Here is a 26,643-nt window from a genome sequence, read left to right on the forward strand (position 1 = left end):
CAGATACCTGCTTTCAGCCGGCCGTGGCCACGAAGCTGGAGCGAGCAGGAGGCTTGCGTTGCCCCTGGCGATGGAGGAAGCCAAGCTTCCCTCCTGCCCGCCCTGGCTGGCTCTCAGCTCCTCTCAAGGTTACAGAGTTTCAATTATAGAAGGTATATAAATCCCAGAATAAAAAAAAGAAAAAAAGGAGAGGTTGGGAGCTTCCATCACCACGGGGCTTGGCCAGCCTGAAAACGGCCCTCAGCCCCTCACCCAGACTGGCCAGGAACTCCAGTGGGGACCCCCCACCCTAAAGGGATGTGGCCAGCCTGCAAACTGCCATCAGTCCCTCACCCAGGCTGGCCAAACCTCTATGGGGTGAGAGTCCCCACTGGGGGGGAAGGGCTTGACCAGCCTGCAAACAGCCATCAGCTCCTTACCCAGGCTGGCTAGGCATCCCAGTGGGGACTCCCACCCTAAAGGGGGTGTGACCAACTGCAAACAACCATCAGCCCCTCACCCAGGCTGGCCAGGCACCCCAGTGGGACCCCCACCCTGAAGGGGGTGTGACCAGCCTGCAAACACCCATCAGCCCCACACCCAGGCTGACCAGGCATGCCAGCGGGACCCCCACCCATGCACCAGGCCTTATCCTATATAATAAAAGGGTAATATGCAAATCGACCCTAACAGCAGAACGACTGGGAATGACTGGTCACTATGACACACACTGACCACCAGGGGGCAGATGCTCAATGCAGGAGCTGCCTCCTGGTGGTCAGTGCGCTCCCACAGGGGAAGCTCTGCTCAGTCACAAGCCAGGCTGACGGCTGCCAGCACAGCGGTGGTGGTGTGAGCCTCTCCCGCCTCCTCAGCAGCGCTAAGGATGTCCAACTGCAGCTTAGGTCTGCTCCCCACTGGCAAGTGGACATCCCCCAAGAGCTCCCGGGCTGCCAGAGGGATGTCTGACTGCCAGCTTAGGCCCAATCCCACCCCCCAGGGAGTGGGCCCAGGCCAGCAGGTGGTCATCCCCCAAGGGGCCCCAGACTGTGAGAGGGCACAGGCCAGGCTGAGGGACTGCCCCCCCCCCTACAGTGCACAAATTTTTGTGCACCGGGCCTATATATATATATATATATATATATATATATATATATACACTAACAAAAATAACCACTGGGCAATGAAGCCTATTTTCTTCATATTCCAAAGTACTTTATGATTTGCTTATAATTAAAATTGTGGTCAATTTTATGCATATTAAAAAAACAGATTAGAAACATTGACTTTCTCTAATAGGTCCGTCTACATAACTTGAATACCAAAATAAAAGTCTCAAAATCATCACTAGTAGATTTACTTATAACGCTAAAAATGCTAAAATATTACCACTTTTTAGATATCGGACAATCTCACACCATTCCACTATTTTCTATGGGTATTCAATTCACAGGAGCAGTTTATTAGGAACTGAGAATCAAAAGATCTAAGCTCAAAAAGTGATTGCCATGCACAAGTCTTGAAAAGCTGTGTCTCATTTAACTAAGATGTAAATAGAGGGGTTGAACTGGATGCTCTCTATAGGCTCATTCAGCCTAATAGTCTGCATTCTAAGTAAATTTTATTTTCTATTTCAACTCCTGGCTACTTCCTGTTGGACCTATGAATAAAATGGTTAAAAAGGCAGTTACAGAAATGCATTGAATCTAGATTGATTTACCACTTTAGTTTGGCATGTAGCTTTTTAAATCCTAAAAATTATAAATATAATTATTACCAAGTTTTTTGTTACATAGAACAATCTAAAAACCACAACTCAATCTTTACAGCTAAGAATAAACCATGTGAGACCTGTAACATTTTATTTGTTAAAAATGAACAGCTTCAGAATAGATCTAAATGTAACTTTTCCAAAAAACACTAAAAAGTACAGTGTAAAGAAAGCATCTCCTCATTAAATATAAACTTTCATTTTGTGATGCACTGCATCAATGTTTTGCATACACCTTGATGCAAAGGAAATTTTAAGTTGCATCTTATTTAAAAAATAAACTTTAAGAACTGAAAAAGGATGACAACAACCACAATCTAAGAAAGAAAAATTTCCTCCAACAAAGCATAGTCTTTTGCTTATATATAACACATTAGCACTGAAGAATTTTAATTTAGTTATAACAAAAGCAAAATTTTATATTTAAAAAGAAAATGAAATTACAGATGCACGAAGAACAAAAGTTTAATATACCAACAATACTGTGTTGTGGTTTGATGTACTATGTCAATACTTGGGGCAATTTTTAAGGTTTTCCCAAAAAATGCATTAATAATAATAGCTCTGTACAATATTTAAAATAACAAGAAAACGAAAACATCTTTATTCCATATTTTCACAAACTTCTAAAGACAGCAAACTGCTCAGTTGTTTATCCTTGGCTTTAAAATATACTGGTAATTCTAGACCAGTCTAAAATGTACTGTTAATGAATAAAACCTAAGCATTTATACTTGCAAAAATGTTTTGCAATGAGTGAAGCATTGGCCTAAGGAGAGACTAAAATTTATTTTCAAATTGTGTAACTGGCTTCCAATAATCCCTTATCAGTAGACTTACTGGCAAAATACCAGATATTAAGGATCAGATTTAATTCTTTGGTAGAAGCATGAAACTGTTTCTGAGAGCTTTTCATGGCTAGCATAAACCAAGTAACCCAAGGAGCATGGGAGACAATACTGAAGTCTAGTATACAATGCAAGTCAGGCAGGAGCCATAACTTAATGTTTTGTTTTTAAACAGGGAAATCAACACTAACAATACACTCTAGGGAAGGAATCTAAAACCTACTTACAAGCTTTAATATTATATCAAACCAAAAGATTAAGCTTTAAAATGACTAAATTTATAACTGGATATTTTGTTGCATTTTGGCTTTATACTGTAACTTGTAGTATACAACCATCTGAGGACTCTTAGCACTAGCTTGGCACAACTGACTAACTCCTCCTATCCCTTCCTCCAGAGTGTGGGGGGAAATAATATTCTTCTCACCATAAATGCGTCAATTTTTTACAAGTCAGAGTGAAAGGTATAAAAACAAGGTTACAACATAACTATATTATCATTTTGCAGTTTTTTCTTTGTGACAAATGCAAGTATATTTTTGTTTTGGGGGCTGTATACTGTTTAATTTAGCAAGTGTAAAGCCTATAAAATTTAACTTTTCGAATAAGAGTATAGGACTTTATAGCTTTTAATTTAATCATCAAAATATCTAAGGGACTCAATCCACTTTAATAATTATAATTTTTCTAAATATCACTTGAAAAATTCTTTGTGAACACTAGACTCAAGACTACACTAAATCCAAACAGTATACCTATGACCTGGGTTTTAAAGTTTTTCACCTCAGTAACCTGCCTTCAACCTGCTACTTCCTCTCATGCTTTCTTCACTTACTTACAAAAATTGTCAGATTTTTACATTGGACTTTCTCCTCCAAGGCTCTATTAGGCATATTTGTAAACATGCATTTATTGCCTTCAAAGAGCAACATTTTAAACTGAGACTTATGCTAGAGTCACCTTTCTTGTTAAAATTTCAACTTTAAAGATTTATAACTCTGGAGCATTAGCCTAACACTATCTGAAAAATGAACCAAGTTCCAGATCTTCCCATAAATCTTAAAACCCAAAAGTAGAATTCTAAGTTTTTAAATATCTCTAATGAAGGAAGTCAACTGCACTTATTACATCAACACTATTAAAGGATAAGGGACAGCAACAAAAGGACCTACTCATATTTCTGAAGACCAAGATTTACCATGGCAAAGTACAAAAAGTGGACAAAGGAGATGAGATCCTAAATACCACTATCATAAAAATAATTTTTGTCTTTCTGTCTTTCTGCTGTATGAGGAACCAAAAAGTCAACTAGAGAATTGTTCCATCTGGCTCAAACAAGAAATCTGTAACAACAGGTAGGCATATTCCCTGTTATTCTTTCAGGGCATTATTTATACATGTTAAAAAAAAAAAACAACTTCAAAAATAAAAAGAGTATTTAGCCTTGTGAATATTTTGAAATAAAGTTTCTTGAATTTCTGTGATGAACTCTTCAAGCAATTCAACTTTTTTAACAGAGTCATCACTCAAAAGTCCCTTTAACATGGGTTCTATCCCACGGTTACAAAGCGGCTTCCTCCTTTGTTGAATGTGAGAGTGGCTCTTTGTTCCTTCAGGATTCCAAATCGCTCATTCAAAGTCATCCCTGTCTAGAAAAAACAAAACAAAAATTAATAACTTGACTGTAAGCCATATTTACTTTGGAATAATGTGATCATCATGGTAATTCATAGTAACAATGGCTAGCATTTCCTGAATGTTTGTGCGTATGAACTCTAATTCTAACAAAAACTATTCAAAACAGGTGAATTTAGTGATGTTAGAGAAGTTAATTTGCCTACTTGGACGTTCCAGAATTCAAACCGGAAAGTTTAACTCAGAATCTCTATATCCTAACCAATGTAATGCCTACATTATATATAGGACACCTATACTAGAATGCCTACAAGTCGTACACCCAAAGATTTCTCTATCTGAATTATGTTTAGGCTTTGCAAACATTGCCATCAATTCTAGTGATGCCTCTGATAAAAGTAGTTTAGTCTTGTGAATATTTTGAAATAAATTTTCTTGAATTTGAGTTCTTGAATTTGAGTTCTTGAATTGTTGAAATAAACTCAAATCAAATTAAAATCTGGTTTTTGATTAACAACAAACAGCAAACCCAAATTATATTCACCACTTCTGAAAGGAAAGTAACAACAATGAAAAAATAAAGTAAAAATAAGCATAATAAATTTGGTCAAATTTCTGTCTATACTTCATACCTTCAATTCCACAGATTTTTTATGTCAATAGATACAAAAAAGCATTTGACAAAATCCAACACCCACTCAGCAAATTACGAATAGAAAAGAATTCCCTAAATCTGGTACACAGAATCAACTAAAAACCTACTGCTAACATCATACTCAATGGTGAAACATTTGCTTTCTCCTCAAGCCTGGGGACAAGGCAGGCATACATGCTCTCACCACTTCTATTCAGCATTGTACTGAAGGCTAGCCATTATAACAAACAAGAAAAAGAAAAGGTTTAAGGACTGGAAAGGAATTTGGAGAACGACATAATTTTTTACATAGAAAATCCTAAGGAATCTACAAAATTACAAAAAGTAATAAGCAAATTTTAAGCAAGATCACAAGATTCTAGGTTACTACAAAAATTATCAAAACCACAGTGAGATATACCACAATATATATTGCACTTGGATGGCTACATATGTATATATGCAAATGAAGATAATAAGTGTTGGTGAGGATGTGGAGAAATTTAGAAACCTCATACATGCTGGTAGCAATGTAAAATAGTGTAGCCACTTCTGGAAAATAGTCGGGCAGTTACTCAAAAAATTAAACATTGAGTTATAAGGTGACCTAGCAATTCCATTCTTAGGTATTAACCAAGGAGAAATGAAAACGTAAACTCATACCAAAACTTGTAAATGTTCAAAGAAGCATTATTCACAACAACGAACATATGGAAACAACACAAATGTCCATTAACTGATAAATGAATAAATAAAGTATGCCATAGCCATAAGATGGAACATTATTCAGCAACTAGGAGCCAAATGCATGAAATTCGTGCAAGAGGCTCCCCTCGCAGCCCCGGCTCGTCCAGAAGGATGTCTGGAAGGTCGTTCGGCTGTCCGGTCTAATTAGCATATTACGCTTTTATTATTATAGATTAAAGAAATGTAATATTGATACACTATGAGTGAACCTTGAAAATACTATGCTAGGTAAAATAAGCCGGTCACAAAACAGCATGTATTATATGATCTCATTCATATGAAATGTCTAAAATAGGCAAGCCTATAGACACAGAAGTAGATAAATCAGTGGATTCCTAAGGTTGAGGAGACTTAGGACCCTCTATATAACTCATTATACAACATTTGTTTTGTTAACTAAAATATTATCAATGAATGGCCCAAAGAAATAACAGGGGGAAAAATTTACCTGTTTTCCCACACTATTTATATCAAATTGCAGGGGAACACCTTTAGGGACTTTCTTTACATCAGATTGCTCCCGTTTTGCCAAGAATGAAGGTACAGCAGTACGAGTTAATCGTGGTTTCTGAGTTCTATTAGAAAAAGATTTAAATGAAATTAGGTCAGCTTAACAATCAAAAGAAGAAAAATAAAATCATTTAGTACATAAAGACATCCTGACTTATACACATGTTCAGATGTATTAGGGCAACTATTTTATTTGTTTACAAAAAAAGGTGTATGGTTTTTGACTGACTAATCTAGAGAATAAAATATATATAGTTACTCATAGACTACCTCTTTAAGTGGAACTATAAACTTTTCAACAATTTGGAATGATTGGTGATTTCCAAGTCTTGATCTTCTACTAAAATAAAACAACCTCTAGAGTCTTATTAAAGACCTATCTTACATTCTTTCTTCCATTTCAGTCATTAAAATGGCTACATAGAGCAAAAACTCCATAAACTTAGAAAGTTTATAATGCAATACATATAATGGAATGGTTAACTAAATTAAAGTTAACTAGATAAAAGAACACACTATGACTTTTAAAAAGAAAGTACTTTTTAAAAAAAGGTACTTTAAAATATACTGGGATGCCGGGACCAGTTTGGCTCAGTGGATAGAGCGTCGGCCTGCGGACTGAAAGGTACCGGGTTCGATTCTGGTCGGGGGCGTGTGCCCTGGTTGCGGGCACATCCTCAGTGGGGGGTGTGCAGGAGGCAGCTGATCGATGTTTCTAACTCTCTATCTCTCTCCTTTCCTCTCTATAAAAAATCAATAAAATATATTTAAAAAAATAAATAAATAAATAAAATAAAATATACTGGGATGAAGGGGGAGAAGGGAGAAAGTAGGTATATTATTATCTCATTTACTATTATACATTAAAATAGATGTATCTAACATTTTTTATAAACTTTTATTTATTAAAATGTTTTTATTGACTTTAGAGAGAGGGAAACATAGAAAGAGAGAGAGAGAGAAACATCAATGGGCTGCCTCCTACACAACCCCCCTTACTGGGGAATTGAGCACAAAACCTGGGCATGTGCCCTGACTGGGAATCTAACCAGCGACCTCTTGATGTACATAGCACAACGCGCTCAATCAACTGAGCCACACCAGTCAGGACCATGCACTGAACTTTTAAAATAAAAATATTGTTAAGAGTTGTTACCTTGGGGCTGTAGAACCAGGAATCAAAGGCGCTTTTACTTTTAACTTTATACTATGTTATTTTTATTTTGTTTATCAAGTATTACTTTTATCCTTGTCTCAGTTTATACTAACTTGGACATCACACTCCGAGCAGGAATCCAATATTTTTCTATTATTTTATATACTGAGAGATTATAATTTCTGCAAAATAAAGAAAAGACTTACACTGGGCACTGCACTGCTCCAGGGTTATCAATGGATACAGTTAAAATTCCTCCATTTGTGGTGGAAGTCCGCCATCTGGTTTCAAAATACCAAAAACTTCATTAGAATATAGCCATTACTTTTTCTTAGCTTTTGAAAAATACAGCATCTTGGGTGTAGGAACTGGATGCCCTATTAAATATTTTTCAGTGTAACAAATATATGCACATTAAAAAATCACCTACAGCCTAACCAGTTTGGCTCAGTGGATAGAGCATCGGCCTGTGGACTCAAAGGTCCCAGGTTCGATTCCGGTCAAGGGCATGTACCTTGGTTGCGGGCACATCCCCAGTAGGGAGTGTGCAGGAGGCAGCTGATCGATGTTTCTCTCTCATCGATGTTTCTAACTCTATATCTCTCTTCCTTCCTCTCTGTAAAAAATCAATAAAATATTAATAAAAAAAAATCAACTACAAAAAGGTTTTTAATGAAAAGTAACCGCCTTTCACCCCACTATTTCCCCCCTTCTTGTTCTCTAGAGGCAGTACTTTTAACCTTTCCTGTTTTTATTGCTTGCTGGTTCCCTCCAGTTCACTAAACAAGATGCTTGTGTAATATATATTTTTTTAATCAATAAAGTTAGCATAAGCACATTTTATTTATTTTTTTAAAATCTTTATTGTTGAAGTATTATATATGTTCCCTCATCATTATTCTTTAGTTTCCCTACCTAACTCTAAACATCTTTCTTTCAGTAGTATCGCTTGATAACCTCCCCTCCCCACTTAGTATAAAAGAATAGTGGTACCTCTATTCCTTCCTTCCATCTCTTCTCTCACTTTGTACCTCCCACTTTATGTCAGCTCTACTTCTATATTTATGTTAATCAGAATCTGACATTTACATTATATTTTGATACCTAATTTAAGAATTTTGTGCCCTAACCGGTTTGGCTCAGTGGATAGAGGGTGTCGGCCTGCGGACTGAAGTGTCCCAGGTTCGATTCCGGCCAAGGGCATGTACCTTGGTTGCGGGCACATCCCCAGTAGGGGGTGTGCAGGAGGCAGCTGATCAATGCTTATCTCTCATCGATGTTTCTAGCTCTCTATCCCTCTTCCTTCCTCTGTGTAAAAAATCAATGAAATATATTAAAAAAAAAAAAAAGAATTTTGTGCTTTGTCCCATAGGTTGATTCTCAAAGTTCAAAACAAATGAACAGTATTTATATTATAATTATGTAAATATTATTCATGTAGAAGCAAATAAGGTATGACTATAATTTTCTTCCTTATGGTTACCAAATGTCGTGACTCCTGTATAAAAGAATACTGCAAGCATCACGTTGAAATAGTTTCCTTTCCTATATTCAAAATCATACCCCATATTGGTTGGCATCATACCATGACCATGTTTTGTTTTCTAAAAAGTAGCTATAAGTTTAAATAGTTTAATCTCAAAACTTGATATTGATAGAACTAGAATGTTATAAGTCATACTTGAGAAGTGCAATTCTGACCCAAAAAAAATTTTTTTTTAAACCTTAATAGGGGTTATGGGGGGAAAAAAAGAGTATGTGAAAAAAGAAAATATTCTATTGTTCTTGAGAGTTTACAAATTTTAAAGCTCTACTGTATTTTCTTCTATTTATTCCTTGAATAGATTCATTTGTATAAAAGAAGTTATAGAAAATAAAGGAATGTTTCATTAAAATGGAACTTAATAAAAATTAAAAATAGAGGAATGTATTTGATGCTAAAACTTTTATACACTGACATGTGAAAATACAAAAGATTTTGGGAGGAAAAAGAGCAAAAAATAGTTTATTTCGGGCTCAATGGTTAATTTACTTTAGGTCTCATTTAATTTCTTTTGAACTAGGGCACAAAGTAATTTGGGTAGTTAGTATTCTGGGAGTTCTGAAATGACACCTTGAAAAACAAATTGAAACTTACTGACGAGTTCTCTTTGCTACTACATCATCTAGCAGTTGTTCTGTGTTCAACTGGGCCTGAACCTGAAGGGGGAAAAAAAGCAGTAGATCCCACAGAAAGCAGAGTATCTGAACGCAAAGAGCTATCCTCCAAACTTTATAACCCATTAAGATATGTGTATGAATGTAGGAGGGGCATATGACTATTCTGGCAACACCTCTTTGTTAGGGTTCTGCATTAGAACAAGTAATAAAAACAGGTTTATTCCTAAATAACATGTTAAATTCTTATAAGACTAGAGGCCCGGTGCACGAAATTTGTGCACTCGGGGGGGGGGGGGTGTCCCTCAGCCCGGCCTGCGCCCTCTCGCAGTCCGGGAGCCCCGTGACCCATTGCCCTGCAGAGGGAGGCCCCGCCCACCTGCTGCAGCCCACTGGTCGGTAGTCTGTGGGGTGATCATGGCACAGTGGCAGAGCCTCCCTGACCAATTGCATCGTACCCGCCTTGGCTGGCTTGGCACCAGTGCATGTCATAACGTAAACGTCTGGATGGTCGTTCTGCTGTTTGGGCAATTTGCATATTACGCTTTTATTATTACGGATAGATGGTGCTACTGAGGACAACAAGAGAGAATTGGGGGCAGGGAGGAACTAACTTAATGTCATGTTCTCTATATCCAAACCCAACCCCTACTTCAACCATGGGCCATCCCTATGATTAAGGATTACTAAAGATAGATGTTCAGAGTCCTTTGGGTAAAAAGAAAACACAACCAAAGGTTTTTATACCTTCAGGCCTCTTCTGAAAAGAAAAGTTGCCTGACGAGTGTCTTTCTGATGACTTAATTTATTTCCACTCCTGGTATAATTGGTTGGGATGTTATTTCTGCAATGAAAACACATATGCATGAATAGTCTCAGCCATTTAACAACTTTCAAATATCTTGAGAAAACAATAAGCAAAAACAGTTTAATTCATTGGCTAAAAATGTGAGAATACACTAAATATAAAGACTCTGAATTTATCAGAAACTATTGAGATTTGATTTACAAATATCTCCCTCTGGCCCGGCTGGCATGGCTCACTGGTTGAGCACTGACCTATGAACCAGGAGGTCAAGGTTCAATTCCAGGTTAGGGCACATGTCCTGGTTGTGGGCTTGATCCCCAGTAGGGGGTGTGCAGGAGGCAGCCTATCAATGATTCTCTCTCATCATTGATGTTTCTATCTCTCTCTCCCTTCCTCTCTGAAATCAATAAAAATATGTATTAAAAAGTTTGGTGATGCCGAGACCGGTTTGGCTCAGTGGATAGAGCGTCGGCCTGCGGACTGAAAGGTCCCAGGTTCGATTCCGGTCAAGGGCATGTACCTGGGTTGCGGGCATATCCCCAGTAGGAGATGTGCGGGAGGCAGCTGACCGATGTTTCTCTCTCATCGATGTTTCTAACCCTCTCTTTCTCTCCCTTCCTCTCTGTAAAAAAATCAATAAAATATATATATATATATATATATATATATATATATATATATATATATAAAAAAGGTTGGTGAAAGATTTATTTACAGGGTTAATACAAAGAAAATCACACCTAAATATAGTCAAACTGACTGAAAATAAAATATTTTTTTCTCAATATATGTTTTTTTTATTGATTTCAAGAGAGGAAGGGAAAGGGAGAGATAGAAACATCAATGATGAGAGAGAATATTGATCGGCTGCTTCTTGCATGCCCCGTACTGGGGATTGAGCTCGTAACCTGGGTATGTGCCCTTGACCAGAATTGAACCTGGGACCCTTCAGTTCACAGGCTCACGTTCTTTCCACTGAGCCAAACTGGCTACAGCTGAAAAGAAAATCTTGAAAAACGGCATCTTTTTCAGTTTTCCTTTCTCACTTAAAAACCTTTTCATATTAACATAATAAAAGAGAAACATGTAAATTGACCATCCCTCTGCTGTGCTCACCGGCCAATCAGGAGCGAGTATGCAAATTAACCCGAAAAAGATGATGGGTTAATTTGCCTACACAGGCGCCGGGCGGAGAGCAGAGCGAGAGAGCCGGCAGAGAGTGAAGTGGCTTGGGGAACTTGGCTCCTCAAGCCGCCAGACGGAGAGCAGAGAGAGAGAGACCTGGCGGCTTGGAGGACTTGGCAGAATGGGAGGCCGTGGGACAGAGACAGAGCAGGAAGGGAAAACCAAGAGCATGGGGAGCACCAGGAATTCTGGGAATAGTAGTTCTGGTGGCAGCCCCAGGACCTGAAGCAGAAGCCCAGAGCGCGGGGAGCACCAGGAATGCTGGGAATCACAGTTCTGGTGGCAGACGGATCTCCTAAACCAGTGGTCGGCAAACTGCAGCTCGCGAGCCACATGCGGCTCTTTCACAAAATACCCTGTGTGGGCACACATGTATAGTGCAATTTAAACTTCGTGGCCCATGCGCAGAAGTTGGTATTTTGTGGAAGAGCCAAAGAGCCGCATGTGGCTCGCAAGCCACAGTTTGCCGACCACTGTCCTAGACACTAGAGCAAAGTGAGCTTGGAGCAAGTTACTGTTGCGGTGGGGGATGGAGGGACAGCAAAGGTGAGAGACCTAAGTAAAATCAGAAATGTCTAGGAAAAATTAAAGGGAAGATATCCTAAAACTTCCAGGAAATCTCCACCAATGAAGCAAAGAAAAAAAATGCCTCTATTATTCTGTGAGCAACAAACCAAACTGGGTTGGGGGTCTCAGACAATTCACTCATATGACTGCAAAGACAGACAGAAACTTCCGGATTGGAGAGGGGTCCCCTGAGGGCTCCCAGATTGGAGAGGGTGCAGGTCGGTCTGAGGGACCCACCTCCCGTGCACGAATCTTTGTGCACTGGGCCCCTAGTATTAACATAAATCACAGAGAAACTTCTATCTTTCACTGCTTGTTCTTTCCCACACAGAACAATGTACTCTCTTTGTAGTTTCTATAGAAAGTTGTTAAAATATGACAAAACAAATTGTTGTATTTATCTTTTTGAAAAGATTGTTAAAAATTGATTTTTAGCCTTAGTTGGTGTGGTTCAGTGGATACAGCGTTGGCCTGCAAACTGAAGGGTCCCGGGTTCAATTCCAGTCAAGGGCACATGCCTGGGTTGTGGGCTCGATCCCAGTGGGGGGTGTGCAGGAGGCAGCCAATCAGTGATCTCTCTCATCATTGTTGTTTCTATCTCTCTCCCTCTCCCTTACTCTCTGAAATCAATAAAAATGTTTTAAAAAAATGATTTTTAAAGAGAAGAAGGCAAAAGGATAGAGAAACATTGATCGGCTGCCTCTTGTACACCCTCTACTGGGGATCAAGCCTACCACCCAGGCATGTGCACTGACCAGAAATCAAACCTTTTGGTGCACAGGACGATCACCACTCAACTGTGCCACACTGGCCAGAGCTCTACTTATTTATTTTTACAAATAAATGCTGAAATGTTGCCTAATCTTACCTCCAATTTTATAGAGGCTCAAATGCAAATTTGCCTATCTAGCCCAATTAATATGGGCTCATTAATGACTCATGTAATTGATAAATTATTATCTGATAAGTTCCCCTTTTCCAATAGGTACTACCAAATGATTCTCAAAAGAAAACAATATTTAAGTAAAAGTGCAATTCCAGCCATTCCATTTATACAAAGACTTCATTTCAGGGTTCTTTTATTTTGAATTATCTTCTATAAAAGATGAATAAATAGTATTTGAAACTGAAATAAGGAAACATCACAGCTTGTCAACTTCCTTTGTGTACACTTTATCATTACAGAGACCAGAATGCCATAACAATAGGTCATCATTTTTAAGTTCTTATGTCTTTCAATTTCATATAAAAATAATTTCACCTTAAGAAGCATCCATACACAATTCTTTCTAGTTTACTTTTCCCATAAATAACATAGACTATTCTTTTAAGAGCCTTTGAGACTGAACAACATATTCAGCTTTTAGAATTCCCAATTTTGAATAATTGTTTACCAAAACAATTCACCTTTTGCAATATTATTTTATATGTTAAAAACAGTAGAGAAGCAGAATGCTGTTTTTTAAAAAAGTTTACAATTAGTTAAGTTCATCAATAACTGCGTCTAAGAAATAAGAAAAGTTATTTGCTTCCATGTTGGATGATCAAATAAACACTCCAAATTGCTGTCTTGAAAATGACCAGATAACTGTAAGAACCACTGAAAATTCATTCCTTCGAACACTTAGGCAAGAAGTATATCTTTATTTATGCAGGATAACATTATTATCTTATATTTGAGTACTTACTTTCTATTTAGCTGGTTAGGTCTCTTAAGAACTGCAACTGGTTTTCTCTGAACTTCATTTTGTCTCAGAAGATTTGCCTTCCTTTTTAATGCTGGAAAATATCTCTCTATATTCTTTCAGAAGGCAAGAAACTATGTTAGTCAGATTGCTTTTTACTCTATACCAGCCGTGGGCAAACTACGGCCCGCGGGCCGGATCCGGCCCGTTTGAAATGAATAAAACTAGAAAAAAAAAGACTGTACCCTTTTATGTAATGATGTTTACTTTGAATTTATATTAGTTCACACAAACACTCCATCCATGCTTTTGTTCCGGTCCTCTGGTCCAGTTTAAGAACCCATTGTGGCCCTCGAGTCAAAAAGTTTGCCCACCTCTGCTCTATACCCTATTACAATAAACATTTCTGAGGCAGAATGGACAAGGACTGACCACTGCTTTGATGTGCAGGTTACAGAAACAGAGAAGCTGCAACAACTTGAATATTTCCAGTCTAAGTGACTGAAAAGACAACCACATTATACTCAAAATACTTGCAACAAAAAGAATTTGGACAGAAAAATAACTTTTATCTATTTTGGATCTGTTCAGTTTGAAGTGCTGGGAGATGTACAGGTGATGGGGAAACATGGATCTGGAGATCAAGAGAAGAATGAGAGCCAGAGATTTAAATTAGGGAATCATTTATATAAACATGGTTTTGGATATCAAGTAAAGGGATGAAAGGGGCAAGTTCCAAAACAAACGTGCGAAAAAGAAAAAAAAAAAAAAAGGAGGCTGTAATAGCAAAGAAGCCTAAGTAGAAATGGCTAAAGAGAAAAAAAAAAATCAAGAATATTCAATGTCACAGAAAACAATCACATACAATGTGCAACAATTTTTTTAAGTTCATGAAGTACTAAATGATTTAGTATTATGAGTCAAGTTAAAAGTTCTACAAAACAACATACTTCCAGCTTTATGAAGTTCTGAATCTAAAGAAAAAAATTATAGAATTGATACTGACCAAGTTCTATATCCCAACAGAAGAATCCAGACTGGGCCAATTTTTACTTCTTGATAGATATTTTAAGTTGATTTCCAAACCAAAAAGGAAATTCATTCTTAGACACAATCCTTCCCCTCTCAGCACAGCCATTTGCTCTATTTACACTACTACTATTTAGTAGTAATATTTAGTAGCACTGTAAATGAGTTTGTTATCTTTCCCACTTAGTTATTCAATTCATAGGTAAGAAGAAAGTACATTTTTATTGAAATAAAACATTAATTTTTAAACTATGATAAGGAAGAGATAAAATTAAGTCTAATTGTGACCAGAAATTTTTATTGAAGTATAAAATTTTGATTTTGAAAATATAGCAATTCTAGGCCAATTAAGTTATTTAAGTGCCTTATTTAATGAACAGAAAAGGATGGCATGAGTTATTTACATGTAAATAGATATTTTCTAAATTGCTGAAAAATAATTTGCTTCACAATTACTATATTATATCCTAATCAGACTAGTAATCTTATTCAGGCTGAGGATAGGGTTTTTTAAAAAAACAGCAAAATTTCAAACCAAATCTTTGCCCAAATCATTCAAAGTTTGAATAAATGGCCCAGCTGGTGTGGCTCAGTGGTTGAGCATCAACCCATGAACCAAGAGGTCGCCAGCTGATTCCCCCTCAAGGCACATGCCCCAACTGCATGCTCAATCCTCAGTGGGGGGCATGCAGGAGGCAGCTGATAGATGTGTTTCTCATTGATGTTTCTCTCTATCCTTCTCCCTACCTCTCTCTTTAAAATCAATTAAAAATTTTTTAAAAATTTTAATAAAGGTATCTTATTATTATGCAGTACATTTCTAGCATTCTATAACACAATTTTCACTACTTTCAAACAACTCAAAAGACTACATGTTGGAATTTAAAATTTCATTAGAAGACGTAATTAATTAGCAGTTAACGCAAACTTTCTCCTAGTATCCATATCTCACTAATATTTTCTAATTTCTAAGAAACAGTAAGATCTTTGATAAAGGTTTAGGGAAGAAAACATCTGTTGGTGGCGACAGAATTGAAAAGTTAAATAAGAGATCTAAGACAGTTATGGTTCTTAACCAGAATATGCACACTTAAGATAATTTAAGAAATAAATGTTCTGAATTTTCTTTCTTATTCTTTTTTTTCTTTAAATCCTCACCTGAGGATTTTTTCCATTGATTTTTTAGAGAGAGTGGAAGAGAGGGAGGAAGGGAGAGGATAGGTAGAGATAAAAACATCGTTGTGAGAGAGACACATAGGTTGGTTGCCTCCAATCAAACCTGAGGTACACATGCCCTTGGCCAGGAATCAAACCCGGAACCCTTTGGTCCATGGGCCGATACTCTAAGCACTGAGTAAGCCAGCTAGAGCAAATGTTCTGAATTTTCTTACATGTATGTATTATTTTCATAATCAGAAACCAAAAAGATAAAAAATAGAGGCACAGAACATTAAATTCCTTAGTGGCTTAGATCTATGAAATATAATAGGAGAAAAACCATTTGTGAAACTATTTTAAGAAATGCTTTAGCCAATTCAAAATAAATTACTCATTGAGTAATTTATTACTAAGTTTTTAGAAAGTAGTTAATTTAGAAAGTAGGTAAATCATTGTAACTCTAATTAAAAATATCAACAAGGGGACAGTTATCTACCCCAAGAGAAATGAAAACCTATGTCCATATGAACTTACAGGTGAATGTTCTCAGCTCTGTTATTTACAAAACCAAAAAAGTGAAAATAACCAAAAAAAAAAAAAAAAGTGAAAACAACCAAAATGTCCAACCGGTGAATGGATAAACAAAATATAGTATACCCATATAACAAACTATTATTCAATAATTAGAGGCCTGGTGCATGGATTCATGCACTGATGGGGTCCCTCGGCCTGGTCTGCAGGGATCAGGTTGAAACCAGCTCTCCGACATCCCCCAAGGGGTCCCAGATTGCGAGAGGGCGGTTCCTAGGTGATGCACCCTGGAATTGGGCTCCCTATTCTCTGGTTCCAGGTGCATCACCCAAGAACCACTGCTGCCAAGTGACCATAGCTTGGCAGCTCCTGCATTGAATGCCTGCCCTCTGGTGGTCAGTGTGTGTCATAGCTACTGGCCAGTCGCTTAGGCTTTTTAAATCTATATTAACAATCTATATTAATAAAAGGGTAATATGCTAATTAGACCAGATAGGCCGGGCATCTTCCAGACGTCCTTCTGGACAAAGCCGCAGTGTCTGCGAAGGCCAAGGAGGGCTGGCAGCTGTGGCGGCCAGCAGTGGTGGCAACAGCAGCAGCAGCAGCAGCAGGGTGATGGGGGCGGCGCCTTCCCCTGATTGGCCCGGTCACCTCCTGCAGAGGGAGGCCAGACTGTGGAGCGGGCCTAAGCTGTCAGTAAGACATCCCCTGAGGGTTCCTGGACTGTGAGAGGGGGCAGGCCGGGCTGAGGGACCCCCCCCAAAGTATGAATTTTCGTGTACTGGGCCTCTAGTTATAGATAAAAAGGAACAAAATTCATGCACTGGTGGGGTCCCTGGGTCTGGTGGGAGATCAGGGCTGATCAGGGCCAGGAGATCAAGGCCCAAAGGCCCTGGTGGGGCCGGGAGAGGAGGTGATTGTCACCAGGCTGGGCAGGGAAGAAACAGATGCCAGATGCCAATGCTGCCCTCGGTGCCCCACCACCCCATGGTTCCCTACCTTCCCCCCCTCCTCCTTCCCTCAGTGCCATGCTGCCACCAGGGGCCTGCTGGCTAGGGGAGGGACAGGGGGAGGGGGTCTGGGGAGATTTTGGTCCCCAGTTTGGAACGTGCAGGAGGCAGCCAATCAATGATTCTGTATCATCATTGATGTTTCTATCTCTATTTCCTTCTCTGAAATCAATCAAATGTATATTTTTAAAATGCAAGGGTTTTAGAGGAACAAAGGCAGGGCAAGGGAGCTATTGACAGGGGGGCATTTGAGATCTTGCTCTCATTTCAAACAGGATAACATAAGGTGGTCCTCAGGGGGTGACAGGTAAGGAGTGGCAGTGGGTGGAACAGGGCACTTTGGGCTGAGGAATGGGCTGTAATGACAGGAAATGTCTCTGACAGTGACACTGAGTGTGTGTTGGGGCCATCGCTCGGATCATTCATCCCCAAGAGGTTTTGATTACTGACGGGAGGAGAAACACGGAGATAAGCAGGCCTTTCTTAGCCTAGAAGGTGAGGCGGTTGGCAGGAGTGGGTTGCCCTGCTTCCCTACAAATGTAAACACACAGTGTAACTGTACATGGATATCAGTCAGTGGCCAAATCAATGCCCAGCCAGCCCTGGTGGCTGTGTCCTGCCACTCTCTGGCTGTGCTGCGGCACTACTGGCTGGGGAGGCCGAAGCCACATCCCCAAGCGCACTAGTATATGAAGGGGCGGGCAAGAAGCCAGAAGCTGGAAGTCAGAGCTAAGGCAGCCCAGTAGCACTGTGTCCGCCATGGGAACTGGACAGGGAGCAGCTGTCAGTGCAACAGGCTTTGGAGTCAGAGGGGCTGCGCTTCTTGCACGTCATCAGTGAGTCCCCGTGAGCCCGCGGCTTGCCAGCTGGGCCGGGCGGGGTCAGGGAAGGCCTTTCCCTCCTAGAGCCATTCTTCCTAGGGTGGCAGCATCAGACTGCTTTTTTTTCCAGTTTATATTTTTTATTGGAAAGCAAGCTCCCTGGGCCATAGCATGCACCTCCAGGACTCACTGCACCTCCCAACCCCTCCTCCTGGTGGTCAGTGTGTATCATAGTGACTGGCTGACCAGTAGTTCTGGTCGCTGGGCTTTTATTTTACAGATAAAAAGGAATGAAGTACTGATACATGCTACAACATGATGAACCTCAAAACATTATGGCTAAACGCCAGACTACATATTACTGTATTTACATAAACTGTGTAGAAAAGACAAATTTATAGATAATCACACAGAAAGTAGATTAGTGGTTGCCTCTGGCAGATGATGAGATATGACTGTGAATGGACATGAGACTTCTTTTTAGATTGATAGAAATGTTCTAAAATTAAACTGTTGTGATGATTTTATAAGTATAAATTACTGAAAATTCATTCATTGACTTGTATCCTTAAAACAAATTAATTTTACAGTATAAAATTATACCTCAATAACCTGTTAAAAATCACACACACACACGGAAAGTCAGGAACCTGTAAAAAAATTTTTATCTTATTTGAGAAGGTGGAATTTAGGTATTATTCGTAATAATGATTTTTATCTCATTTCATTATTTATATAAGCCCTAAAGTACTATTTAAAAATCAAAAATACTCTCTCAAGGTCATTCACAAAATATTAGTACAAATAAAGAAAAAGGGTATCAGATTCAGCATTAAGCCATCATCTTCCTACCTTGTCACTTAGAGGCGGTCGATTCATAGGACTAATTCCTTTTCGAATTCCAGTTGTTTTCCTAGCTGCAAGGCCAGTGATAACTCCATAAGGACGTCTCTTCCCAGGCATCATTCTTCCTCTACGGCTCAGATTATTCTTACCAAAACCTGTGGGGAGGGGAAAAAAGAAAAAATACCAAAGAATGCAACTGAGGGGCACAAAGGTCACAAGATATTCTACAGTATTATTATTTATATATATTTCTTTTGAATTACATAAAATATCTCATTTTTAAAGAGGCAATAAGTTGCACGGGAAAGGGTTCTGTTGCAGAAATAGACTATTCCTTTCTATCTCTCTTTTTCTCTCTGGCTTTGCTTTCTTAACAAGATAGCCTCAACTTTCCCTGTATAATATTTTAGCCACTAACTACATGTGGGTATTGAAGATTTGAAAAATGACTAGTCTAAAATGAGATGCAACAAAAGAATGTACAGTGATTCATTAGTAATTTTTATGTGGCTCACATTTTATTTCTGTTGACAGCACTAACCTAAAGTGGAATCACTATCTTTACCTCCCATTTACTTACTACCTTGCAATCTGGCTTCTTCATTTTCAGTCCTACTGTATTCAAACTGTTTTTGCTAAAGTCCCCAGTGAGTTCCAATGGACATACTTTAATCTCTGTGACTTGTGACAGTACTGACTTTGCTTTTCCATTAGGTATCTTACTTATTTTTTTCTAATTATGAAAAAATAAACATGCTCACTGCAGAAAACTTAGAAATATATAAAGTACAAATAAGAAAGTAAGTTACCCATTATTCCACCACCTAGAGATAACCACTACTAACATTCTATGTCTTCCTAGTCTTTTCTTTATTTGTATATGTACATTTAAAAAGTTAACATCCTTAGTTTCAACTATTTTTAAGCAATTCCAAAGACTATCACATGAAGTAAATCATAATTTTGTAGTACCAAGTGCTTACAAGGTGGATTGAGTCTTCTAGCAAACCACACTTCATATTCTATGTACTATTCTGTAGTCTATATTCACACTATATTGTATCATCCCAGATATTTAATTCTTTTACTACATTACTTTTTAATGTGCCATATACTTAATCCAACCAATTTCATACTATTCATTTCAGTTACTTCTAATGTTACACTATCCTACATAATAAAGAGGTAATATGCAAATTAACCCTCGTGCCCTCACAAGCTGGCTGCCAAGAGGTGGAGCTTTTGACACTGACTGGCATAGAAACCGACCAATCAGAACCTAATCTGGGTGAACTGTGAACCTAAGGTGGGGGCTGAGGAGGGGTTTTAAGGGCAACAGCTGTTTGGTATAAGGTGTAAGAAAGCGGTTCAATTTTTTAATGACCAGTTTGGCAGTATAGTGCATATGGCTGGCTATCAGTCCAGATATAGGGATTATGTATTTTTGTCTGCCAAGAGCATCTCCTCCTGCTGAAAAAGGCTCCCCCCACCCCACTTAAGCAATCCTACCCTATATAATCTATCTATACTAATAAAAGGGTAATATGCTAATTAGACCGGGTCAACAGGCCATCTTCCGGACAGAGCCATGGTAGTGGAGGCTGAAGCAGAGGCAGTTAGGGGTGATCATGACGGCAGGGGAGGAAAGTTGGGGGTGAGATCAGGCCGGCAGGGGAGGGGAGTTAGGGGCAAGATCAGGCCGGCAGGGGAGGGCAGTTAGGGGTGACCAGACCAGCAGGGGAGGGTAGTTGGGGGTGAGATCAGGCCTGCAGGGAAGGGTAGTTGGGGGCAAGATCAGGCTGGCAGGGGAAGGCAGTTGGGGGCGATCAGGCCGGCAGGGGAGAGCAGATAGGGGCAAGATCAGGCCAGCAGGGGAAGGCAGTTAGGGGCGATCAGGCAGGCAGACAGAGTGGTTAGGGGTGATCAGGCAGGCAGGTGAGCGGTTAGGAGCCAGTGGACCTTGATTGCGATAGGTATGTCTGACTGCCAGTTTAGGCCCGATCCCACAGGGATCCCCGATTGGAGAGGGTGCAGGCTGAGCTGAGGGAACCACCCCCGCCCCCCGCCCCCCACCTGTGCATGAATTTCATGCACTGGGCCACTAGTTATAAATAACATTGGAATAATACTATAGATAACATTTTTATAGACATTCATGATTATTACCTCAAAATATAAATTTCCAGAGGTTGAAATAGTATATCAAAGATAAAGCAAGTTCTTAAGGCTTTTCATTTATATTATAAAAAAACCCCTCTAGAATGACTATATTTACTTATATTCCAGAAACATAGGGGTGCCACTTTTTTCATAACATTGACTACTCTGAATGTTTTTTTTAAATCTTTATCATTTAGTATTTTAAAAAATCTTATTGATGAAGTAAAGCTCAATATGAGTATTCTGAAGTCCAGCAAGTAAATAAAATATTGTCTTACTTGGTAGTTTACTAATGAGACTGAACATTTTCAATGTGGTTTTTGGCTATCTGTATTCTTCCATTCACGAACTGTCATGTTCACAAATCAGTTTTCTAGAGTCAAGCTCTAATTTTCTTCAATGCTTTGATAGAATTACATTAAATTTACAATTAATTTTTAAAGAATTGATTTATTTACTAGTACAATATCCAGGAACATAGTTTATTTCTCCCCTTTTTCAAGTCTTCTTTTGTCACTAAATTGGTTCAGTAAAGTTATAAGCTTTCCCTCCCATAAGTCTGCACACTTCTTGTTAAGCTTACTGCTAGGTAGTTTATAGACTTTGTTGTCAATCACAAAAAATCCCTCTTCTAATAATAATTTTCATATTGTCACACCTGGGATTACAGAAAACTATTGAGGTTTTAATTATTGCCAGTCATACCACTGAACTCAATTATTAGTTTTAATAGTCTTTCAAATTATATTCTTGGAATTTCTAAGTGACAATCATATTACCCACAAATAATTGTCTTCTTCCTTCTAATAATTATACCTAAAACTCTTTGATTTCTTAATGCAACAGCCAGGAATTCCAGAGAGCCATACTAAGTAACAACTGTGATACTGGGCATTCTTAATCTTAATTCTAACTTTTGGGAAAATGTCTTTGGAATGGTATCCTGTATAACACCACCCACATGCAACATAATAATAGGTCTTCCAACAGAAGAGTTTCGTGATCAAACTAAATAAAGCTAAAAGTTTTCTTTACTGTAGGATTTTTCAACACTAATGTGTATGAAGACTCTCTCATACAGGGATAATAGTATATATCATTCCCAAACTTGTCTAATTACAGAATGCTTTTATGTGGTACTAGGGACCCAGTGCATGAATTTGTGCACCTTGAAAGGAACTGTGGGCCGTGAGGCTGCGGTGGGCACAGGAGCGGGTCTCGGCCCATCCTCCGCTCCCCTGCCCAGCCCCTCCCACCATGGCCCCTGGTCCTGTCTGCTGGCAACTCCGCTCCCGCTGCCACTCCCACACGCTGATAGCGCTGGCCCTGCTCACACCCATGGATGGGAACGAGCAATAGAGGCTGGTGCCTACAGCGAGTGTGAGCGGCAGCTACTGCCCCAATTGCCCTTCAGGAGCAGGGGGAGGTGGAGAAGCCCTCACGGGCAATCAGGGCCAGCAGCTGTCACTTGCACCCGCTGTCAGTGCCAAGTGATTGGGACTAGCGCCAGGCGCCGGCAGTGGGTACAAGCATTGGCTCCAGCACTGGCTGCAGGTGCGAGTGGGGCCGGTGCTGGCAGTGGGTGTGAGCAGGGCCATCGCCGGCAGCAGGTGCCAGAGGTGGCTGCCGGCCCTGATCACCCCTCAGGAGCAGGGGGAGGTGGAGAAGTCCTGAGGGGCAATTGGGGCTGGTAGCTGCAGCTTGCACCTGCTGACGGCGCCAAACGATCAGGGATGGCACTGAGTGATCAGGGCCAGCGCTGGGTGCCAGCAGCGGCTGCGAGCAGGGCTGGCAGCAGGTGCGAGCGCCGGGCAGGACTGTGGTGCATGGGAACAAAAAATTTTCACTAACTGCCTTAACCGGTTTGGCTCAGTGGCTAGAGTGCCGGCCTGCGGACTGAAAGGTCCCAGGTTCGATTCTGGTCAAGGGCATGTACCTTGGTTGCAGGCACATCCCCAGTGGGAGGTGTGCAGGAGGCAGCTGATTGTATTCATCTGGAACAAGTGTTCCAGTTTCTAACTCTCTATCCCTCTCTCTTCCTCTCTGTAAAAAAATCAATAAAATATATTAAAAAAAGATTTTTCACTAACCACCAGAGGCTCGCCCTGATGACAGCGACCAGTCCCCTGCTTTGGTCTGGCGCCCCCACTCACCTGCTCCACCATCCCACTGCGGCTGAAGCCCACCATGTTCCATACATACCCCCTGGTGATCCGAGCACTTCATAGCAACTGGTTGTTTGGTTGTTCCGCCATTCAGTCTATTTGCATTTTAGGGTTTTATATATATATATATATATAGATAGATACCTACTTTGAGACCAGAGTTCAATAAGACAGTTAGGAAAACTTGTTATGATAGATGAATTAGTTATCAATGTATTGCCTTTCAGCTCCCAATTCACTTTATTTTTTTTATTTTTTAATATAAAAATTTTTATTGATTTTTTTACAGAGAAGAAGGGAGAGGGATAGAGAGTTAGAAACATCGATGAGAGAGAAACATCGATGAGCTGCCTCCTGCACACCTTCTACTGGGGACGTGCCTGCACCAAGCTACATGCCCTTGACCAGAATCGAACCTGTGACCCTTCAGTCCACAGGCTGACGCTCTATCCACTGGGCCAAACCGGTTAGGGTCCAATTCACTTTATACTGCCCTGCTTTAGTCACTAGAACATTTCTCTTACTGGCTGCCCAAGCTTAAGCTTTGTCAGTAGAGGGCACTGGAGGTACTTTAGAGGAAGACGGAGTTTTTCTTTCAAGTTCCAGTGTGTAACTCAAGGCTTATTCTTGCGGCATATAGGACCCAATATCCTTTTCCCACAAACTGAGACTATGGTGAGGCAAGAGAGATGCTTAGGGCATAAAATTTGACTGTGAGTGATACCTTAAATTTGAGGCATCTGTTTAGATTTAATCCCAGGCATCACTATAGTCTGGCCCTAATCACCCCAGTGAATTTAAGTCATATCACCCCCACATATGGCTTGCCAGTAAGTTCCACCACCATGGCAACTCAGTCAATGTGGAGATTTTCCAGATTTGTTCCTTTCTTGGATGCTCTGCCTTAGTACTAAAGGTACTAAATTTATTAGTATTTTTATAATCAAAGAAAAAGACAATAAAGTTACAAATTTAAAAATCAAATTATTGCTGCTCAATGTGTGTTTTTCTTCTGAAATTGCAACCAAGCGAAGATTAAGCATGTTGGGGAAACATGTATATTCCAATTAAATTTGTTATTTTTATTTGTATTACACGAAACAGCTACCATTAACTGTGCTAGGCTTTGTGCTGAATACTTTAACCTTAATGAGAACTTATGAGATTAATGCTAACATCTGAATTTTGCAGGTGAGCAAAGTGAGGCAAAGAACTGTAACTACCCAGAAGTTCTAGTTAGAAAATGGAGAACAGAATTCAAGTTTGTGTGGCTCCAAAAACTTAACACTTTCCCAAACTATTATATAAAAACTAAAGAATAAAAGCTAGAATATAATCTATGGTGTATTCCAAAGAGAAAAAAATATTACAGAAAAAGTGGATTCTAAGCTAGATATTACAAAATAGGCCAAGATTTGAATAGGGATATGACATGAAGTGACAAATACAAAGACACGGGCAACTACAGCACACTGAGAGAAGAGACAGTCTAGGGAAAAGGATAAGAAGAAATGAATGCAGTGGGTTCAAATCAGAGGTCTTTAGGTGGTGATAAAGATTACACCTGACTAGGAATGAGGGGGTCACAGAATTCATGATCAAATTATATCAGTCTAGAAGCAATACCTTAGAATGAAAAGAAAAGGGAGAAGGCAATGAGACCATTTCAGATGCTACTGCAATATTCAAACATGACATGATAAAAGACTGGGTGAGGAAAAAGAAATGTGAAAGTATTGCATTAAAAAAAAGGACAAAGATTAAAGAGATGAGGAATCCATTATTATACCAAAGTTTTAAGATCAGATGAGAAAGATTAATGAGCAAGTCTCATTAACAAGAATTAAATTGATTAAAAGGAGAAAAATATGGGATAAAATTCTTTTTCTAGGTACCTCCTATTTCTGACTATTATAGTCATTGTTCCCATACTTGTTAACCTTTTCACTACCACTTCTTTCTCATTGATGGCTTCTTCTCCTCTACCTTCTAGTGAGCCTAGATCAGCCGTGGGCAAACTATGGCCCGCGGGCCGCATCCGGCCTGTTTGAAATGAATAAAACTATTGAAAAAAAAGACCGTACTCTTGTGCTCGCTTCGGCAGCACATATACTAAAAAGACCGTACTCTTTTATGTAATGATGTTTACTTTGAATTTATATTAGTTCACACGAACACTCCATCCATGCTTTTGTTCTGGCCCTCCGGTCCAGTTTAAGAACTCATTGTGGCCCTCGAGTCAAAAAGTTTGCCCACCCCTGGCCTAGATCATCCATTGCCCTTCCATCCCCTTTCTATCTTTCTATAACCTTCATTAGCTGCATCTGAGTTTTAGCAATCGTACTACTTTTCACTCTTTTATCTGCCATCCTATCCTATATAATAAAAGCCCAGCGACTACAATGGCAGAACAACTAGAAAGACCACTGAACCAGTCACTATGAGGTGCACTGACCACCTCTTGGTTTCTCCCCACAGCCGGCAGGCTCCCACTGCCCGGTGGCGAACAGGGAACCAGAGTGGGTGGCAGCGGGGCAGGTGAGTGGGCAGAATGGCTATCCTCTTGGTCCCTCCCCCTGGCCAGCAGGCTCTGATTGTCCGATGGCAAACAGGGACCCAGGGGTGGGTGGCAGGGGATGCAGGCGGAACCAGGCCAAGGCCCCTGCCCTGCTGGTCGCCCCACACACAGAGGGTGACCCATGGCAGGGGCAGGGCCACGAGCGGGCAGGATGGCCGACCTCTCAGTCCCTCCCCCCTGGCTGTCAGGCTCCGATCACCTGCCCCATGGCACACTGCAAACCTGGGTGGGTGGCGGCAGGGGGCAAGACTGGCTGCTGGCAGCCAGGGAAGATGGCCCGGATCGCAGGCTAGGCCTAGGGACCATATTCGTGCACGAATTTCATGCGCCAGGCCTCTAGTCTATATATATAAAAGGCTAAGTGACCAACCACACATCTGTACATCCAACCAACCTGCCGGTATATACATATGATGCTGACTGGCAATTTAAAAATAAACGTTGACTTGTGCATGCGTGATACATATAAAGCTCTCGGTGCCAATTGCACGCATGTGTTTTGATATGTCGTCGTAATTCGTGAATTTAGTTTTTTCCCCTCTGTGTTGTGTCTTGTCAATCTGTATTTTGTGCCTTTCAGTCAACGCGGTAGAGAGTAAGCAGACACCCTGAGAGGAGCGAAAATGCGGAGACAAAGGAACAGGCCATACACAAAAGAAAAGG

General features: G+C 39.9%; 1 protein-coding gene across 3 annotated transcripts in view; it reads right to left on the reverse strand.

Annotated features, from left to right (window-relative positions):
- Positions 1 to 1,827: 1,827 nt before the first annotated feature.
- Positions 1,828 to 26,643, reverse strand: part of FYTTD1 (forty-two-three domain containing 1) — a 43,459-nt gene continuing 18,643 nt past the window's right edge. Inside the window, exons 3-9 of one of the 3 annotated variants that reach the window (XM_036349324.1) lie at positions 19,084 to 19,232; positions 13,686 to 13,798; positions 10,185 to 10,281; positions 9,418 to 9,479; positions 7,487 to 7,561; positions 6,063 to 6,189; positions 1,828 to 4,243 (exon numbers count right to left, since the gene is read on the reverse strand). In XM_036349324.1, the coding sequence (XP_036205217.1) occupies positions 4,238 to 4,243; positions 6,063 to 6,189; positions 7,487 to 7,561; positions 9,418 to 9,479; positions 10,185 to 10,281; positions 13,686 to 13,798; positions 19,084 to 19,232 (629 nt within the window). In that variant the 3' untranslated portion in view covers positions 1,828 to 4,237. Of the gene's footprint in view, positions 4,248 to 6,062; positions 6,190 to 7,486; positions 7,562 to 9,417; positions 9,480 to 10,184; positions 10,282 to 13,685; positions 13,799 to 19,083; positions 19,233 to 26,643 lie in introns of all 3 variants that reach the window. The other 2 variants (XM_036349321.1, XM_036349323.1) reach the window with 2 other exon arrangements.

This window comes from Myotis myotis, unplaced genomic scaffold (assembly GCF_014108235.1).
Source record: "Myotis myotis isolate mMyoMyo1 unplaced genomic scaffold, mMyoMyo1.p scaffold_m19_p_2, whole genome shotgun sequence".
Taxonomy (NCBI): Eukaryota; Metazoa; Chordata; class Mammalia; order Chiroptera; family Vespertilionidae; genus Myotis; species Myotis myotis.